Source organism: Tasmannia lanceolata, unplaced genomic scaffold, assembly GCF_043159265.1.
Source record: "Tasmannia lanceolata isolate RefF3 unplaced genomic scaffold, GAP_Taslan_0.1 ptg000003l, whole genome shotgun sequence".
Taxonomy (NCBI): Eukaryota; Viridiplantae; Streptophyta; class Magnoliopsida; order Canellales; family Winteraceae; genus Tasmannia; species Tasmannia lanceolata.
Genome location: NW_027518680.1, coordinates 58713939 through 58731973, shown reverse-complemented (window position 1 = coordinate 58731973; position 18035 = coordinate 58713939). Strand labels below are relative to the sequence as shown.

Here is an 18035-nt window from a genome sequence, read left to right as displayed (position 1 = left end):
CAACCCAACCCGCCCAAAAAATCGGGGTTGACCCGACCCAAGTTGCACCCCTATGTGGGGCCCAATAAATATCCTTTAGCAAGGAGTGCAAAAGCAACTCTCTTGTTAGAATTTCTGTAAGGGCGATGATATCTCCCCCCCCCCCCCCTTCTGCAGTACCCAACTACCCATTCTAGGGGTGCAACTCGGGTCGGGTTGAGGCCAACCCGACCCAACCAGATTTGCAATCGGGTCAACCTGACCCGACCCAATTTCCAATTCATGCACATGTTTTTTGTGGGCCCCACTGTTTGTTTTTTGCTCACATTCCTACACAGGCATCCACCATATAAAAACTCTTTGTAACTGAACTGAAGGATAAATTTATGTTGAAATTTAAGCACATTTCTAGCTTCAATGGGAAATGTGTTCAGTTGAAATCGGGTTTTAAGCACATATCGGAATTGGAAATTGAGTTTCGGGTTGGGTCGGGTTGCCCAACACCCCAACCCGACTCAACCCAACCCGATTTAAAAAAAAAAAAACCCAACCCAACCCAACGCTTCGCCCTTTGTTAATGTGATTTGACATCAAAAAGCGATAAAGTTGCCCACTGTTCACGTTATAAAGGGGGCGGATGCGTACTTCATGGGGGTGAAAATGTCATCTCCCTTCTGTAATCTTTCATGAGATTACGCAGAAAGGCACTTCTACCATCAGGCAATTTGTGGGGTTGCACTGGGGATCGTGTACCTGAAATCCAGACCGTTGATCTCGTGAAACATCAACTGTTTACCTTTTCTTGGTGGGTCCGGAAGATCATCTAATCATTGATTTCCCCAACGGCATTTGGCTTTGTTGCTGTGTGGATCAATGGATCCGATCGTATACACAGGCGGAAGTGGGGTCAATAAGTGTCTTTTGCGAAGGAGCGTGACAGACAACCAAAATGCCTCTCTCTCTCTCTCTCTCTCTCTCTCTCTCATTAGCATTGTGGTCAATGCTAATGATCCTTTTCCCGGTCCCACAGGGGGTACGTTTGTGAAATCAAGACCGTTGATCATGTACAACATCACGAGGGACCCACATTATCTTTCATCTATCAGTTTCTTAACAGCCTGCTTATGCTTGTGGTTATGCTCTCCTGATGAGGAATAATAGATTACTCTATGTAAGGAGTGGTATCCTGTGGAGTTGGAATAGATCTTCATGTGAAGCTATTTCTTTGTGGATGTGGGTCCCACTCTTGACTGATCTGAAAATTTCACTTGAATTTTGATCTCCTATGCCTGAAAAATCATACCAATAATCTAACTTTAACAGGCCAATAATATGTATTTTGGGCGGGTGGGCCCCCTTTGTTGTCATTTCAAATCCCCTTCATTTTGCTGAGTTGAAAAAAAATCCTAGCTATCTGACACAGCTTGGTACTCTGGTATACTCGGTTGAAAAAAAATCCAGCTTCTTAATTCTTATAGGGTTGGAATTTTCTTAGACAACAGGAAAAGAATTTCAACTTTGAAAAAAAAAAAAAATTCAATGGAAAAATGAGCTAGCCAAACACTGGAAAACTGATTTTCCATGGAAAAAAAATTCTCCCAGCATCCAAACAGCTCCTTGAGCAGGCAAGATTTGAAAGCAGCATCGTTGGCTTGAAGAAACAGCTGAATGGTGAATGGATTTGATTACAATTACAAGCCTAATTGGACTCCATGACCGAGTTCTAGAGCTTTTCCAATGTAATATCAGTTTCCTCTGAATACCTCCCTATAGCCGCAGCTCGATCCTGTACACGACCGGCATAATTCTCTTCTTCGGCTTCGGCTTTTAGCAGTTCTTCGTCAAATGAATCTAATAAATTGCCCGACATTACGCGCTCTCCACAGCTGCAGGTATCGATTCTTCGAGAAATCGTTGGCGGGTACTCGCTTGGGTGTGATCCCTGTAGTTGAATTTATTGAAATAGCAATCAGTTAGCATGTCCAAAAGCAGTTTATAGAAAGAAATAGTGCAGTTAATTTAGCTAGAATGCATATCTTGTCCCATGTACATCTGAAATTTCAGAGAATGAAATGTAAGTTAGTTTTGACTTGGGACTAACATACTGAGAAAGTAACATGAACGCGACAGATTCATGCCTGTCTTTAGGCAAAATCAGTCATCAGATGAGAATAGATCGAAATAACCATGCCCTTTGCTACATGGATTCTTGGTCCCACCTTGGGCCGACCATTGCATTTGGATTTTTTTTTTGACATCTGGGAGGTTTGAACTCGAGACCTTTGGCTTTGATACCATGTGAAACCACCGGTTACTCCAAATGCTTAAGTTGTTGGAGAAAGGCAGTATTTAATCTTTTATACTTTAAAAAAATAAACCACGTAGAAGAACCCAACTAGAGCCAGGATTAGAGCCGGGTAGATTCCTTTCACCTTCTTCATGAAAATTTTCTACAGGCATTTAGCCAACCCCTACTAGTTTGGGACAAAGGCTTTGTTGAGTTGAGTATATATATGGTCAAAAGTCAAAACATATATGGGTTTTCTTGGCCTTGCCTCTTGTTATTAGAAACTGTCTCGGGCCTGCCTCTTATTATTAGAAACTTCGTAAAATTACAAATTTATTTTTTTTATATTTGTTTGTTTGATAACCATACAAGTATATATTTAATCAAAAGCACATGTTCATAGCATGCATAAGACATAATATTGATCCAATATAAACATACATCAGAGAATTTTGGTAGCATGGAATGAGAATATGTGAAATTATATGATGTACCCACGTAGCTGCACGTAATGGGGGTACGACACGGGTGCCGCCCATGATGTTTGATCCAAGGAAAGCCTCTAATAAAGTGGTATGTAGTTGGATCAAATATCAAACCTCTCATAAAGTCGGATGTTGTTGGATCAAATATCAAGAGCAGTGCCGTGATTATGCGCAGCTACAAGTGGACACCATATAAAAACTCTAGAGATAATGGCTACAATAAAAAAAAGTTCATGAATTTTAGTTCTTTAAAATCTTTAAAAGTTCTAGTTTACAGAACCGACGGTCGTGAAACTGATTCCGCATGAAAGACTTCATCAAACACTTTACAATGACACACAATTTCGACTATTTCGGCAACTCATCGGATTAGTATTTCAGGATTAATGAAATTATCAAAAATAACTTTCTAAATTTAAAATACCCATTTTTTCTTAAGGCTAGCAAAATAAATTTCAAGGGTATTTTAGTTGATAATTGATATCTTTTGAAATCCTGCATTGATAGATTCTGTAATTGAACAAATTGTACCCCACTTAAGATCACAATGCAAATAAGGGGTCTGTGTTGTAAATTAGCCACATGGTGCACATACCCTTGAGATACACCCGGTGGGGATTGCAATATTACAGGCTAAATGACCTAGTATTATACGGTTATATATTCGTTAGGGACAAGTCAAGGTGATAGGATTTAGATGTAGACATAAAAATTTGATGCATTTTTCTATGATAAGAGTTAAAATAAGATCTTGTGTCGCGAGAGAATCATAGAGGAATTCACATCAAAGATATAATCGTAGGGATCTATGTTATATGGGTTGCATGTCTGACACTGACAGCCTAAAGTGTGTCCAAGTTACATAGGTTAGGCTCTAGACATGGATTCTCGGGGCTGTATCGGACTTAAGACGAAATTCACCAGGAAGAATCAAATTAGAGTTCTGTAGAACACTTATTAAGAAAAAATTTCATAAAAAATCCAATATTTACGAATTAAGACCAATTAGTCTTTTGCGTGAAGAAGCGCATGTTGTTTAGCAAGAATGTAGGTATTAGAGTACAGGTAAAGTGGCAGATGAGATCAGAATCAGATAATAAAATACACGGATTACCAAGAAACCAGAGGAGAAACATACCACTACCGCAGTCTTAAAATTATGGGCGTTTATAGACCTTCTTCCTTCAGCTAATTTCTGGGCTTCGCGAAAGAATCTAATGGCAATGGAAGATTTTCTCTGCTCCTTTCGTAACTTTTGCACAAGAACATAAAAAAATGGAAGATGCCAACTTTAGGACTCAGTTAAAAATAAAAAAAAAGCCTTCAAGAATGCCAAATGTAATATATGGAAGGAAAATTGTCAATACCTGTGCCTCTAACTCGGAAATTCTCTGTAGAGATGCCTGTTCAATGCAAGCACGGCGCTTGCATTCCTGTTCAAGCATGTCCGTGATATGGTATCTCAATTCAGCCATTTCTTGTGTAAGGTCCTCCGCTTCTTCCTTGGCCTTCGACTTTTCTTTTCTCAGCTCTTCCTAATAAGCATTCACTTATTTCTTTAGCACATGCATGATAGGCATCTAAAAGTTCGAATAGAGGCTCAGAAACTAAAACATCAGGGGTGTGTTTGATTGCACAAAAGCCAGGGAGGCTTAGGGATTTTGCTTAGCATTTAAGTGCCATGTGAGTAAAATTCCTTGTTTGGTTGCCAATATAGCATTGAAATCCCTGGAGACTCCCATGGATGTCTCCTGGTTAATCATTCCATATCTGGTGATGTGTCACCCTTGTCCACTCCCTACGAAATTCAAGCCAAAACCCACAAAAAAGGTGGAACTTTTCTTGAATTTCTTGGGAATGGTACTCTCTATATCCCCCTCTCTCTTCTCTCTAGATTGGTAATGACAACCCCTACCACTATTCTCCAAGGCTGACAACCAAACACTACATACCACTATTCTCCCAGGTAAATCCAATGCTTGTCTCCTTTTGACCACTTACACTACTACACTCTGAGGTAAATTCCCGGAACCAAACATATCCCAGGTGACTCAATCAGGGCTCGAGTCTGAGTCAACTCAAAACTTGGGCAAGTACTAGATTGATTTTTGGAGTTAAGATGCTCATGCTGCAGTTTGAATTCCTCATTTTCCAGTAATTGGTAAAGTTTTTCAGTTTGTAGAAAAATCGGGGGAGTTTTGTAATACATGATTGATCGATTATTCTATAAAGGATCTGTAGAGAAACATTTTCATCAATGGAAATACCTTGAGCTGTTTCACAAGAAGGTCAGATTCATGGATCTGATGTGACATCTTTTCCATCTCGTCCCTCAAATTTTCATCCCAGGTTGCTACCACTGCCAGCTTTGAAAGGAATGGTCCCAAAACTTCCTCCCAAGCGCTTCAGAAATAGCATCAATTATTACTAGGGATGTAAAGACATGGAATTCCTGATGGGGAATTTCAATAGGTGATTCTTGAGAGATACCTGTATCCTCTCCATGTAAAATCAAATCAAATCAAAATAGCAAGTGCAATTCAACTTGTACAAGATGGTATGATGGCATGTAAGTATTAGAAAAATTATAATTTCTTTCAAGGGCATTTACATAAATGCATGCATATATTGGTTTTATTCACGTTTTTTTCATGCAGGTCGCAGAAGATCCATAAAATGTATGCATGCATATCCAGTGTATTGACTCTTGATATGCATTGTCATAAAATTAATGTCAATTCTTTCACACCATGATAAACTACTGATTTAGTAAGATGGATGTGAAACATACCCTAATTCATGCTTGCAGCATAATATATATATATATATATATATATATATATATATATATATATTTTTTTTTTTTTTTTAATATATGATAAGTTCTAAAATGCATATACTACAATAGATACATAGATAATGATAGCATAACATATTATGTACCACCATTATTTACATAATATTTTTCGGCATTTTTTATTCATGTTGATAGCATCTTGAGCATTGTAAGTTGTAACAGACGTGAAAAGCTAATTGAAAGAGTGTAAAACAAGGTGAATAGTGCCATTATCAAAATATGGTAGTGCGGATATCAGTTCCCTGTTTTTTTAATGCTGATTATATTAATCAGAACAATATGAGTGAAATCAACATTATTTCTGTAATATTACCTTACAAAACCTAGTAACTTTTCTCATAGAATAGTGTCATATAAGTCTGTGTATCACAAGTACAGATATGGGTAGACTTTATTAGCACAAATTGATCCTTAAAACTCTCATAACTTTCCCAACAATGGATTGGCCAAAAATTGATTGTTATGGACAACTAAGCCAAAATTATAACACCAAGTAATTGTTGTAATTCCATATACGGATCAACCGAACTAAGTTCAAGCAGATATGCAGTGTAAACAGTATCACTGATGCAGATTGTAGGCCCAATAAGAGGCATATTTGCCCATTAGGACTTTTAGGAATTTATTTCCATGTTATTTATTTTCTAGGATTTTTATTTCATGGTATTTAGTTTTAGGGGACCTGGCTAATTAGGGGGTTATCTTTATGGATATGTACAAGAGTTTTTAGGTCTTTGGAGTTAGTTCAGCCTGTGAGTCTTTTTAACCCGGTTTCACGGATCAGTACCTTTCTTTAGAATTTGAGCTTTCGGAGTGTTTGGGGTAAAATTCTGGTGTTTGGGGAGACTACCTTAGGTGTTGTTGCACATGTAGATAGTGGTCTTGGTTGTGACCTGAGCTTTATTGGACTAATCAAGAGTAATACTTGGTGGTGGTACTCGTATGGGAGATAGGTCAGATTTCGAAAAATGACAAAATCCATTACAAGGAAAGAATTATAGACAGAAAGGGGATGGATAGGAGAGAAAGGAGTCCTTTTGGAATTTTTTTTCGCTTTCTAACAAGTGAAGTATGGGTTCGGTGAGTAGACTTTAGTTGCATATTGAAACAATAGTAGTAGTATTTGTCCCATGAATTGTATGCATCCAGCTTGGCTACGTATGATTATGACCAAATTACGGCTTGAGAGACCATGATCTCTCGCTTAGTTTTGGTTATCTTGTCTGGATCCTCCTATTATGCTATTAGTAAAAGAATGTGGAAGTATTGCTGCTAAGGAAGTTTTGGTTTTTTGGAGGAAAACAATGGATGTAGGTTGGAATGAACGTAGTGTAGGGCAGTCGGCTGGGCATGATCGGGGAAAGTACTCTTGTCAAATTGATCGTAGATACGGAAAAAAGAATACATAATTTTCTTTTTTGGTTCAGTCCTTCTGACCCAGGGTATGCCCTGGCCAGTTTATTAGGTACTATGTAATGCCAGTTGGGACTCCTGATCCCCAATGTATTCTTCATAGTATCAATGAAAATTTGTCATTTTTTCAAAATAAAAATAAAAATTCCATGTTTTTTAAAGTTAGGGAATTTATTTATTTTTTCATGTAATTTTATCTCAATTGCCTATATAAGGCCCTCATGTATTAGAGATTATTAGTTTTGATGATTAATTGAAGTGAACACAGATTCTCCCCTCTGCAGATTTCTCCTCTTCTCCCCTAATTTCTATTCTTCTGCTTCTATCCTTATTCTTCTATTCTTCTCCTTCTCTTCTGCTTCTCTTTTCTCCTCTTTCTCCTCCCTGGCATACATCAATCTCATTTTTTCCCTTTTGAAAGAGTAAACTTTACAAAAAGAAACAGGAACATATAATACAAATTGATCCCCAAGTTAAAAAAGGCCTGGGGGAGATGTGGCAGCTCCATACCCAGACTAGCTTCTAAATGCCATTAAAAAATGCCATGGAGTTAGCTTCCTTGGAGCAATGACAAAATGAAACTCCCTTTTAAAGCATGAAGTTGAGTCCAAAATCCTCAAACAAGATGTCAGATCATTAGTTAGAAAGTGCGCAATGTTGAGAGACACCAACAACGAACCACTTAACCACCTCACACGCTAAGTGAGCATTTTAAGCTCACCCTAGGAGCCTTGGTTTCTTCCACAATATACGCTTTGCATATGAAAGCATAGTATATATATGTAAGCTAACATAAGTAAGTTACATTGACAATGACAATTGTAATGCAAAATGTTATTTTATATAAAGGGTGATGATATTTTCACCCCCCTGCATTACGAATTCGCCCCCTTTTTAACGTGATCTGACGTAAAAAAGCGTTAAAGTTGCCCACTGTTCACGTTATAAGGGGGGCAAATGAGGGCAAATGAGTACTGCAGAGGAGGTGAAAATATCATCGCCCTTTATATAATACAAATGTAACATTTAATAGGGAAAATGAACCATAGAAGATTTGGAATTTGCTCTATAGAAAATGATACAATTATGCGAATCAATTATCAGAACTACTTTTAAGTTGATGAAATCGAGATATTTGCAAGAAAGCCATGTGACCAGCTAGTATTGTACTTGTTAACTCACCAATGTTGGAGAAAGGCGTTATTTATCTTTTATACTTTAACACTCCCCCGAACGTGTGGCCTACCTGGCAAACATGTGGCACATGTGGTCCCACTTTGGGCCGACCATCGCATGTGGATTTTTGCTATCCGGGAGGTTTGAACTTGAGACCTTTGGCTCTGATACCATGTTAACTTACCAACTTCTCCAAAAGCTTAAGCTGTTGGAGAAAGGCGTTATTTATCTTTTATACTTTAACAGTACTCTTGCCACATGTGCCGACCTTGTTGGGTCCCCAAGTCACGAGAAGTCCCAAGATGGGTTTGGACTTCTAAACCACATGTTTCACACACACACACACACACACACACACACACACACACACACACACACACATATATATATATATATATATATATATATATATATATATATATATATATAACAAAAATGCTATGCATTGACTATAGTCTTTGTAACTTTGAGATACACAAACTTGGACTTCAACGGGCGAGGTATGTCGACACACATGTTGTATAAGCATGTTAAAATATTAAAGCAACACAAAATCAAAATATATAATACCCAAAATATGGAAAATATAGAAAATGCCTGGAAGCTTGGAAATTTTTAAGTAAAATCCAGGCCCCTGCTGACAAATCAACAAACCTAAAAGTGCCGAAGTCCAACTGTCCATGTAGGTTAGTCATTCAAGTCATTGTGGCAATCTTATGGTGGTAAGAAATAAGAACAGACCTCTATGCAAGTCACAAGCAGGACACATATCTTTCCTAAAACACCATCATAGTCTTGGCAGAAATTAAAAAGGACATTTGAGTGTTGACTTTGTACCAATGAACAAAAAATAGCCATTCAAAAAAATAAAAAACAATGAACAAAAGGTCTCAGTTTGGAATAATGCTCTTTCTCCTACTTCCATCCCTCATTTCCCTTACACCATCAGAACCACTAGCATGACTGCATCAATCCCACTATTAATTTCACCAATTTTGCATCAGTCATTGTTTTTCTTTGTAGTGGGATTCTAGACATTGCTAAAAATCCCGGTTTTATTAATACACTCGTGAATAGGTCAGATTTCAATATTTTATTAAGTTATATGCATCTGTTCTAATATTATATTATTTTGTATAGATTCTTCCTATTTGTGAAGTGAGGCTTTTAAACTCCAGCTCCCAAATTATCTCCCAACCGTCTACTTAACGCAATTGAGGATTGGAATCTTAAATATAGCAAAGTTACAACTAACCATATTTCCTCTAGAGTTTGATCATTCCTAACCTAATTGTAGCTTTGTGGGTATGAATGAATGAAGTGATATGGGAAGCACTTCCCATGAAAATATTCTCAAAATAAAACATGTGCAAAAATGAGGAATGAAAGCCAATTAAATCTGTGATCTAATAACAACAAAACAGATGAAGCCGTTGAAACCTACCTCATTTGTTCCGATATAGGAAGCTCAGGTAGACAAGGCTTATTGAATCCCGATATGTTGTTCTTTTTCAACCACTTGTCAAGGTGCTCTTCAATCTTATGACAAAACTGTTTGGCATTTTTCTCAGAAGTTGCTATCTTCTCTTGCAATTCTTTGTTTTCCTTTTCCAAACAGCTAATCATTTGCTGCGACTCCTGAAACCGGGCTTCAAGTTCTTCAATCCATGAACCCATCTTTGCTTTCTCGTGACCATCTTGTTCATTGATTTTCTTAGCGTCAAAGTAACTTTGCTCCATAGCCATTAGATCAAGCCTTAAGCTCTCTATTTCACACTGGGATTCCAATGCAATAGACGAGACAACTGTCTCTAATTTCTCTATGTGCATAGCAGAATGTTGCAACTCCACTTCCTTTTGCTTTAATTTCCGCATAAAAAACAAGCGTTCAGAATCAAATTGCACCATTTCTTTCCTCAAGCAATTGACTTTCTCATGTAACTTGTGAACTTCTGCAAGCTTTAGCTCAAGGCTGTGTACATGCTCAGCCACACAATTTGCCTCCACATTCCTCAAGTTTAGTTGATCCTGCAAGTATCCTGCACAAAAAGTTGCTAAGTGAATATGATCTAAAAGTCTAAAAGACTCATCTTTGGTTATGGGGCATTGTCAAAAGAAAGTTGGGCTATTAGAGAAACGATAACCCCTAAGAGAAGACTAGCTTTCATAATTTCAGAAGAGTAAATGACATATTCGTATGCATGCTGAATAGTGAATACTACTAAGATAATTACCTATTTCTTGAGAGCAATTCCGCAGTTCTTTTTCCAACTCCTCAGTGTATTTATTGTCTTTTGAATGTGCTTCTGATAGTGCCATCACATCAGATTCATAGTTCTGCATAGGAAGAAGCTTAAAAGTCAGATTCATCAGCTATTTGGAACAGAAAAGCCAAGCTCTCTTCAGTACACTATTTAAAAGACGGAGAGAATTTGACAATCTAATCATGTTGTTTGCACTTATTGATAAGGTATACATGCCTCATCAAGAGGCCGGCACAATAATTTAGATCCCTGGCCCAAACGGTATGTTTTCGGTCAAATCCCTTTTCTCCTATTTGTTGGATGCCCCTTCTAGTTCCATGGGTTGGCACAAAACTTGGTCGTCTTAGGTCCCACCAAAGGTCCAGGCTTTCATATGTGCGGTGATGAAAAAAGCTAATACTTGAGACCTACTCAAGAGGCAGAACTTTCATATTGTATGTCGATGAAAAAAGCTAATACTTGAGACCTACTCAAGAGGCAGAACTTTCATATTGTATGTGGAAGTATATTGTATTTGAAGGCGGAAGAGTATATTAAGCATCACTTCATCGATTGTTCATTCTTATTTCAAATATGTTGGGGTGTGTGTGTGTGTTGGGAGGGGGGTTGCAATCCTCTCTCTGTTTGGTAGGGCTTGGTCTATGGTTTAGCCGACACTCTTTCACTTTTAAATGTATTGCTCGGAGTTAATGTGGGCGTGTAGGAAGGTATTTGTGAAATAATCAAGAATTTTATGTGTATGTACGTGAAACCATTTCTAGGTTTTTAGATGCTGCCATGTCAGACAACTCATATCCGTGTCGAAACTCGACACACGAATCCGCATCGACAAATTATGATTACATATGCTTTCTATTTTAGCCGTGTCCCCGTTTCTAAATTTTGGGGGTTTGCCGTGTCTGACACTCGTGTCTGTGTCCACAAATCATAGCTCTGGATGGGATAGTGAATCATATGGACCTAATGGGAAAATCTTGTGGCAGCTAGTACCATTGGTGGTACAAGTTTGAATGTAATTCAATATAAACTTTTTAGGAACTTTAAATTTAAAATTTTGCGGACCAACTCAGAACTCAACTAAACGGACTGGATCTATGTACCGAGTCCAAACTCTGATTTAAAAAATACAGCAACTGACCAAGTTTTGAGTATTGCAGGTTATCAGCAGTTGTGAGGCCAACCATGCTGTACGGCTCAAAATGTTGGGCCACCAAGAAGCAGCATGTGCATAAGATGAGTGTAGCGGAGATGCGAATGCTTAGATGGATGTGCGGCCACACAAGGTTAGATCGAATTAAAAATAAAGACATCCGTAAAAAGGTGGGGGTGGCACCAATTGAGGAGAAGATGAGAGAGCACTGCTCCATTTAAAAAGAAAAGAAAAAGATGAGAGAGCACCGCTTAAGATGGTTTGGGCATATCCAACGTAGGCCTCAGTGACACACCGGCTATAGCGGATGAGTGTACTAGTGGATGCGAGTCAGGAATCTGGTCGGAAGGTGTTTACTGGCCGTGAGCTACCCTTGGGTGCACAAATATCGTTCCGAGGATAACTTTTGATCCGCCCGTCAGATCGAGGCGATTCGTATATTGATTCGGGGGTACTCGAGAAGATTCATCGTCCAATGACAGCCCTGGCGGTCATCCGGCTTCCCGACATGCTCGGATCGTCCATCCGATGTCATCTAGCAGGATTTTTTCGCACTTTCATTTAACGGACTTCGTACGACAATGCGAATGGAAACTCTTTATTACTTTGAGAATGGAGAGGCATGCTGGGTGCGATCATACCAGCACAAATGCACTGGATCCCATCAGAACTCCGAAGTTAAGAGTGCTTGGGCGAGAGTAGTACTAGGATGGGTGACCTCCTGGGAAGTCCTCGTGATGCACCCCTGTCACTTTTTTCGGCTATCTACCACTTTTTTCGAACAATCTTTCGGTTCTGGAACGTCGATGAGGAAGAAGTGAGAAGAAGTGACTTGTGCCAAGTTGATGGAGTAAAAAGGGGTAGGGGTAGACCGAAAACAACTTCGGTAGAAACTGTGAGAAAAGACTTGAGGGCTAGGAACATAACATAGAACATGACCTTGGATAGGATAGAAAGGAAGAAAATGATCCATGTAGAAGATCCCAACTAGTGTCAGGATTAGACTTAGTCAATTGGAACAGGGTAGATTCGTTCACTTTCTTCATGAAAATTTTCTAAAGGATTCATTAGCTGACCCCAACAAGTTTGGGACAAAGGCTTAGTTGAGTTGAGTTGAGTTGAGTTGAGTTGAGCAGGTTATCAACAGTCTCGGCTAAGTGAAAATTGAACATCGAAGGTCTGACTTAGGAGTTGCATCTGAGTACTTGAGCATTGTCAAAACAATACATCAGATGTTGAAAAAGGTGGGAATACAAGGCAAGAATCTCTTTGGCACCAGCTCTCCTTCCATGGCCCTTCTCTAGTCCTATGCAATTTTATAGTTTTATGCCCGGGTGTGCCTGCAAGTAGTTGTAATTTTATTTTATTTCCATACAATTGGTGTAGCTGTAGTTTTCCTTTGTTTTATTAAATTCTTTTATTTGTTTAAAAAAATTAAATCCATAATTCAGCATAACTGAAGATATCTACTGTTCCAAATCTGGTAGACCTAGAAGGTTGAAAATCATCCCACACTATGTAACAAATAGACTCCTTCCTTGAGTAACCTTCTAGGTCTCAACACATGTTGGAAATGTGATGCAAATCAATTGCCTGTTAACTAAATTAGAGAACTGACTTACTGGTTTAAAATAACTAGGACTGGAATTTGCTATAGAAACCCAAATTCCGAGCTCTTTTATCTCTTTGAAGAAATTTTTGGGTTTGAAGAAATTTGCTAAAATAACTAGGACTGGAATTTGTTATAGAAACCCAGTTGCTCGGCAAACCAGTCCTGGAACCTACTTATGCAAAACAAAGTCCTCCAGGGTCATACCCATCAGATGCTTCCTATACTAATCAACAATAATTTCAGCTACATTGCCAGATCTTTGATATACTTTATCTTTTTGAGTTGTTACAACCTAGAAGCAATGTTCGTACTTCGTACACTCACTCTTAAAACTCATGCAAGTTGATGGTTTGGCCAGCCTTTGGGTACTGAGTCCAAACTCCAATTTTATGAAATCTGCTTGGTTGGTTATCAAAATGAGATGATTTTTTGTCCTTAAATATAAATAAGTTTCTCATTGATATGGCTGAGTTGAATTAGGAAATTAAGACCAATGTCCGACTTGAGTCCAAGTATTTGACATTAGTTGTATGTCATTAAGTCAAGTGTGGACAGAATTTGTTTGGACATTAGGACAACTGTAATTCTTAAACAAGAGTTTTCGTTTTCATCATTTTTTAATTATTTTTGAACAAGTTTTCAGAAGAAAAGGTGATGTTTCTAGCATAATATGCATTTTTTATCTTAAGAATGACGTTTCAGTCCATAAAAAAATTCAGTATATAATGCTTTTTTAGAATTAACTCAACCTCCTTCATGAAATTCAAATGTCTCTTGCCATATGTGCCAGTGATGTTCGTGGGCAGAAAGAAGTTTACTAGAAACCACCAATAATAGATTTTTCTTCCTTAAACAACTTTCTTTTCCCTGATAAGGAGTTTATGATCCTCTTGGGGACATTGGTTCCTGGATTTTCAACAAGACATAATAGATGACACCCTTGCACCTTGTTTCATTTCATTTCCCTCTGAAAGTATATACTTCAAGCTAGCTAAAGACCCATATGCATGTACAAGCATTGGACCTTGAGATGATAATGTTTCATTACAATCTTGCTATATGTAAATTGGCTAGCATTAGAGTACATTTTGTCATCAAAAACCAAATTCAACTACCTTTTTTAATGGCCCAAAATTCAACTGCCTTATATGAGAAGAAAAATATATATGTTTGATAACTTAAACGAAGCTTGGCAAATACACTATAAATTTTCAAGAATCACAAGAATGAAAATATCATTAAAAAAAAGAATCACAGGCATGAAAAAATGACAAAGGTGATGTTCATAGCTGCAATCTGGAGACAAAATTAATTCAGCATTTTTGGACTGTACATGCAAGAGTGATTCTCTTAGCACGTCCTTCTCTTTTCTCAGCTAGAATAGGAAATTGTTTGGTAGAAAGTATTGACAATCCAGACCTAATTGACTACATAAATCCAAGCAATATCACTAAGGATACAAAGGAACAAAATGGAAGCAATTTAAACTCCTGTTGACTTATATTCAACGGAGGATTTATTTTCTCAACACTTGAAAGGAGTTCGTTTAAACAAAAAAATATATTTTAAAATTCAATGCTCTGTGCCAATTAGGGAGTAGGTATACAATGCCATGTCATTAGAAAATAGCAATTCACCCTGGATTTTGTGACTTTTTCTCCTCAAGCCTTGGAAATTTGGCCTACTAACGAATGTGTGAAATCCACACCACAAATATGGAGAGAAACAAGCATCACAAAGAACAAAGCATCCAAAAGAAACTTCAGCATGAAGGTGGTCATTATGGCCTTCGTACTATAGGCAGAGTATCTACATGAAGTATTGAATTGTACCTCTCTACACATTGTTCCTATCTGCAAGAGCTCCTCAACGTCGACTGAAAAGTCATCAGCTCCCCTAAAACTGCTAGACATCTGGAGAGAAATAAACACTATAAAGATTCAGGCAAAAGGTGCCATGTTAGCAGATTCAAGGATTTTCAGTTTCAAATTCCAATGAGTATAACTCGAATGTGTGATTGGTTAATTGAAAACCTAATGGCTGAGCAATGTAATGCATACAATCATGAATATTGCCTCAGAAACTCTGTAATTTAGACACAGAAGTCTGCCAGTGTCAGACATGGATGCAAAATGCATGACATGGACATGAGTGTCAGATAAGCATAATACTAGAAACCAGTTCAAATTAATCATAACATATAGAAAAATGTGTCTATATAAAAAGAAATAAACTAAAACTATGCAAATATGATACAAGTAATACAAGAAAATAAGAGAAAGGATGAATTCGGATTTTTCCTTGATGGCCATAACGACTAGCATTCAACATGTCATATTTTTTTCTTTCAGAAAGGCTACAGATTTACTGATGGAGTAGAATAATATTACAGTGCCAAATCAGCACCCAGTAACTATCCAAAACTTAGAACCACAACTTAGAACAGTAACTAGATTTCATGCATTACACAAACAGGAGAATAGAAACCCCAAATAAGTGTCAACCAGTCCAATTGATTTGTTGGTCACTATTTTGTAGTTGTACCTGAAAATCGAAAAATTCGTTCTGCCACTCTGTTGGTAAGAGAAACTAATTAAAATCATCAAGAAAATTCTCTTACATAGAATGGCTCTTCTGTATCAAAACTACCCAAATAAACAATGGATAAAAATTATGGAATAACCACTGTTTAAGAAAAAAAAAAGATCAAATTATACAGTACAGAAAATATAGTGATGTAATTCCCATTAAATCTCATTAAGCAGGAAGAAAGATGACATGTCTATGAAATACTCATCAATCCAAATACATAATAATATGATAATAAAATGGAGAGGCAGTGACTCCTTTCATAACCAGGAGGTTTATAGGAAAAACAAATACTATATTTCACAATTTATTGAAGAATTATCTAATCAATGAAAAACAAAAAACACTGATTTTTTTTCATGAGATACCCATAAACCCTATCCACAAAAAATAGGGACAGATCAAAACCCTAATCTCTAACCTGATATCAGCTTCTTTGATTCCCAATATTCAAAGCCTGCCCAAACCAAATCCAAGACTTCGAAAAGGGGTAAAATTAAGAAGACCCACTTGCCTGAAATGACAGAATTTTTTTTCAATCTCCCCAAAATACCATAGCATAGCCTGCAACATCCAGACACTTCTCAGAAAGAAACCTACAGTGAATAATTAAGGGTTTTGGAGAAGACCCAAAACCTAATACATGAATTTCAAGCAGAAAACAGAAAAAGATTAGGGAAAATGGTTTTAGATAGAGATTCCCCAAAACCCAAAAAATAAACACTTTAAAAATCAAGAAAGTTATTTTGAAGCATACCTTTTTGAGGGCTTTCGTTAGCTTTGAATAGATAAATTGAGACCCATTTGTCAGATTATTGGAGGATTAAATTTCAGAAATGAAAATTTTGAATTTGAAATAGTGTTGGAAAAAGGTTCTGGAATTTGTAGAACAGCCTTTTGCTGATGGTGAGGATTAAGAACTATTCCTCACCCCTGGTGAAGTTAAGATCTCTTTGTTATAACTTTTAAGCAATGCATAAACAATGAATTGGGCTGGGCCTTCTTAAATATTAATGGGCTAAATTGGGCCCAAATGGATAGACTTATAAGAGGTTCTTAAATATAAGGAAATGTTATCAGCACTACTGCCTTTTTATGAGGGCACTCCTCACATTATTAAAAGTAGGGTATGGCCCTCACTATAGGATGATCCAAACCGTCCATTAGATGGGCCAGTGGGCCACAGCCTAAATAGGTTGTGCCCCAAAAATCATTTCCATAGGTTGATCCTAACCTTCCAATCTGAATGTTAGATGGTTGATCCTAACCCACTATAGATCGGAGGGTTAGGATCAACCTATGGAAATGATTTTTGGGGCACAACCTATTTAGGCCGTGGCCCATCTAATGGACGGTTTGGATCATCTTATGGTGCGGACCATACAGTACTTTAAATAAAGTGAGGAGTGCCCTCATCAGCATACAGTAGTGCTGATAACATTTCCCATGAATATATTAATTAAGCAGCCGTCCGATACCATTCATCGATCTGAAGAGATCATTAAAAAGGCACAGATCGAGATCATTGAGAAGGCAGCAGTGTTTGAGTTCGAGAAAAGTTCACTAAATTCCTCTTCAAAACCCCCCAATCTACTGAAAACCTAAATTCTCTTCAACCAACCAGCCTTCTTAAGAATGGTAAGAAACCCAGAACCCAAACCAAGAAATCTAAAAACCCAGATCACAATTCTCAAGAACTCAATGAAGAACGACCCAATTGAAGAGAAAACCAGAATACCAAATCCCAAAACCCTCAATAAAATATCATTCCTCTAAGAATTACGATTTAGAGACAAAAGCTTAGCCCACTCCATTGGCCCCAAAAATTATCTACTAGTTAGGCCCCGTTCGTTTTAGATAATGAGAACCTAGTCCAAAACCTATTATTGGACTCAAATTTACGTTTAAGCCTTGTTCATTAAGGCCCTATTTCAGATTGTGACAACCGATGGTGAGGGCCTGGCCATCGGTTGTCACAATTTGAAACAAACAGGGCCTTAAGATTATGCCAAGTGATTGTGAATCCAATATCAATTATTGGATTAAAAAATCCGTTTAATTTTGAGTTAAATAATTGGTTTTGGTCTCACAATCAGTTGGCATAATATTAAACGAATAGGGCCTTAATTTTGAGTTCAATAATAGGTTTTGGACTCACAATCGCTTGCCATAATCTAAAATGAACAGGGCTTTAATGTGAGTGAAACCCTTGAGCTACTAGCC

General features: G+C 37.6%; 1 protein-coding gene and 1 non-coding gene across 5 annotated transcripts; one reads left to right on the top strand and one right to left on the bottom strand.

Annotated features, from left to right (window-relative positions):
* Positions 1 to 1388: 1388 nt before the first annotated feature.
* Positions 1389 to 16767, bottom strand: LOC143856940 (uncharacterized). Of its 4 annotated transcripts, none has more exons than XM_077367227.1 (9): positions 16570 to 16767; positions 16234 to 16408; positions 15056 to 15136; positions 10432 to 10534; positions 9642 to 10236; positions 5019 to 5154; positions 4119 to 4286; positions 3890 to 4003; positions 1389 to 1921 (listed from the first exon to the last, which is right to left on the bottom strand). In XM_077367227.1, exons 3-9 carry the CDS (start codon positions 15134 to 15136, stop codon positions 1703 to 1705), a joined length of 1416 nt encoding a protein of 471 aa, XP_077223342.1. In that variant the 5' UTR covers positions 16234 to 16408; positions 16570 to 16767; the 3' UTR covers positions 1389 to 1702. The 4 variants fall into 4 exon arrangements, with proteins under 4 accessions (XP_077223342.1, XP_077223351.1, XP_077223337.1 ...); XM_077367236.1 differs by having other exon boundaries at positions 16327 to 16408; XM_077367222.1 differs by having other exon boundaries at positions 16234 to 16376.
* LOC143873962 (5S ribosomal RNA) lies at positions 12239 to 12357 on the top strand. The gene has a single exon (XR_013248655.1). It is a non-coding gene; the product is annotated as a 5S ribosomal RNA (ribosomal RNA).
* Positions 16768 to 18035: the final 1268 nt, after the last annotated feature.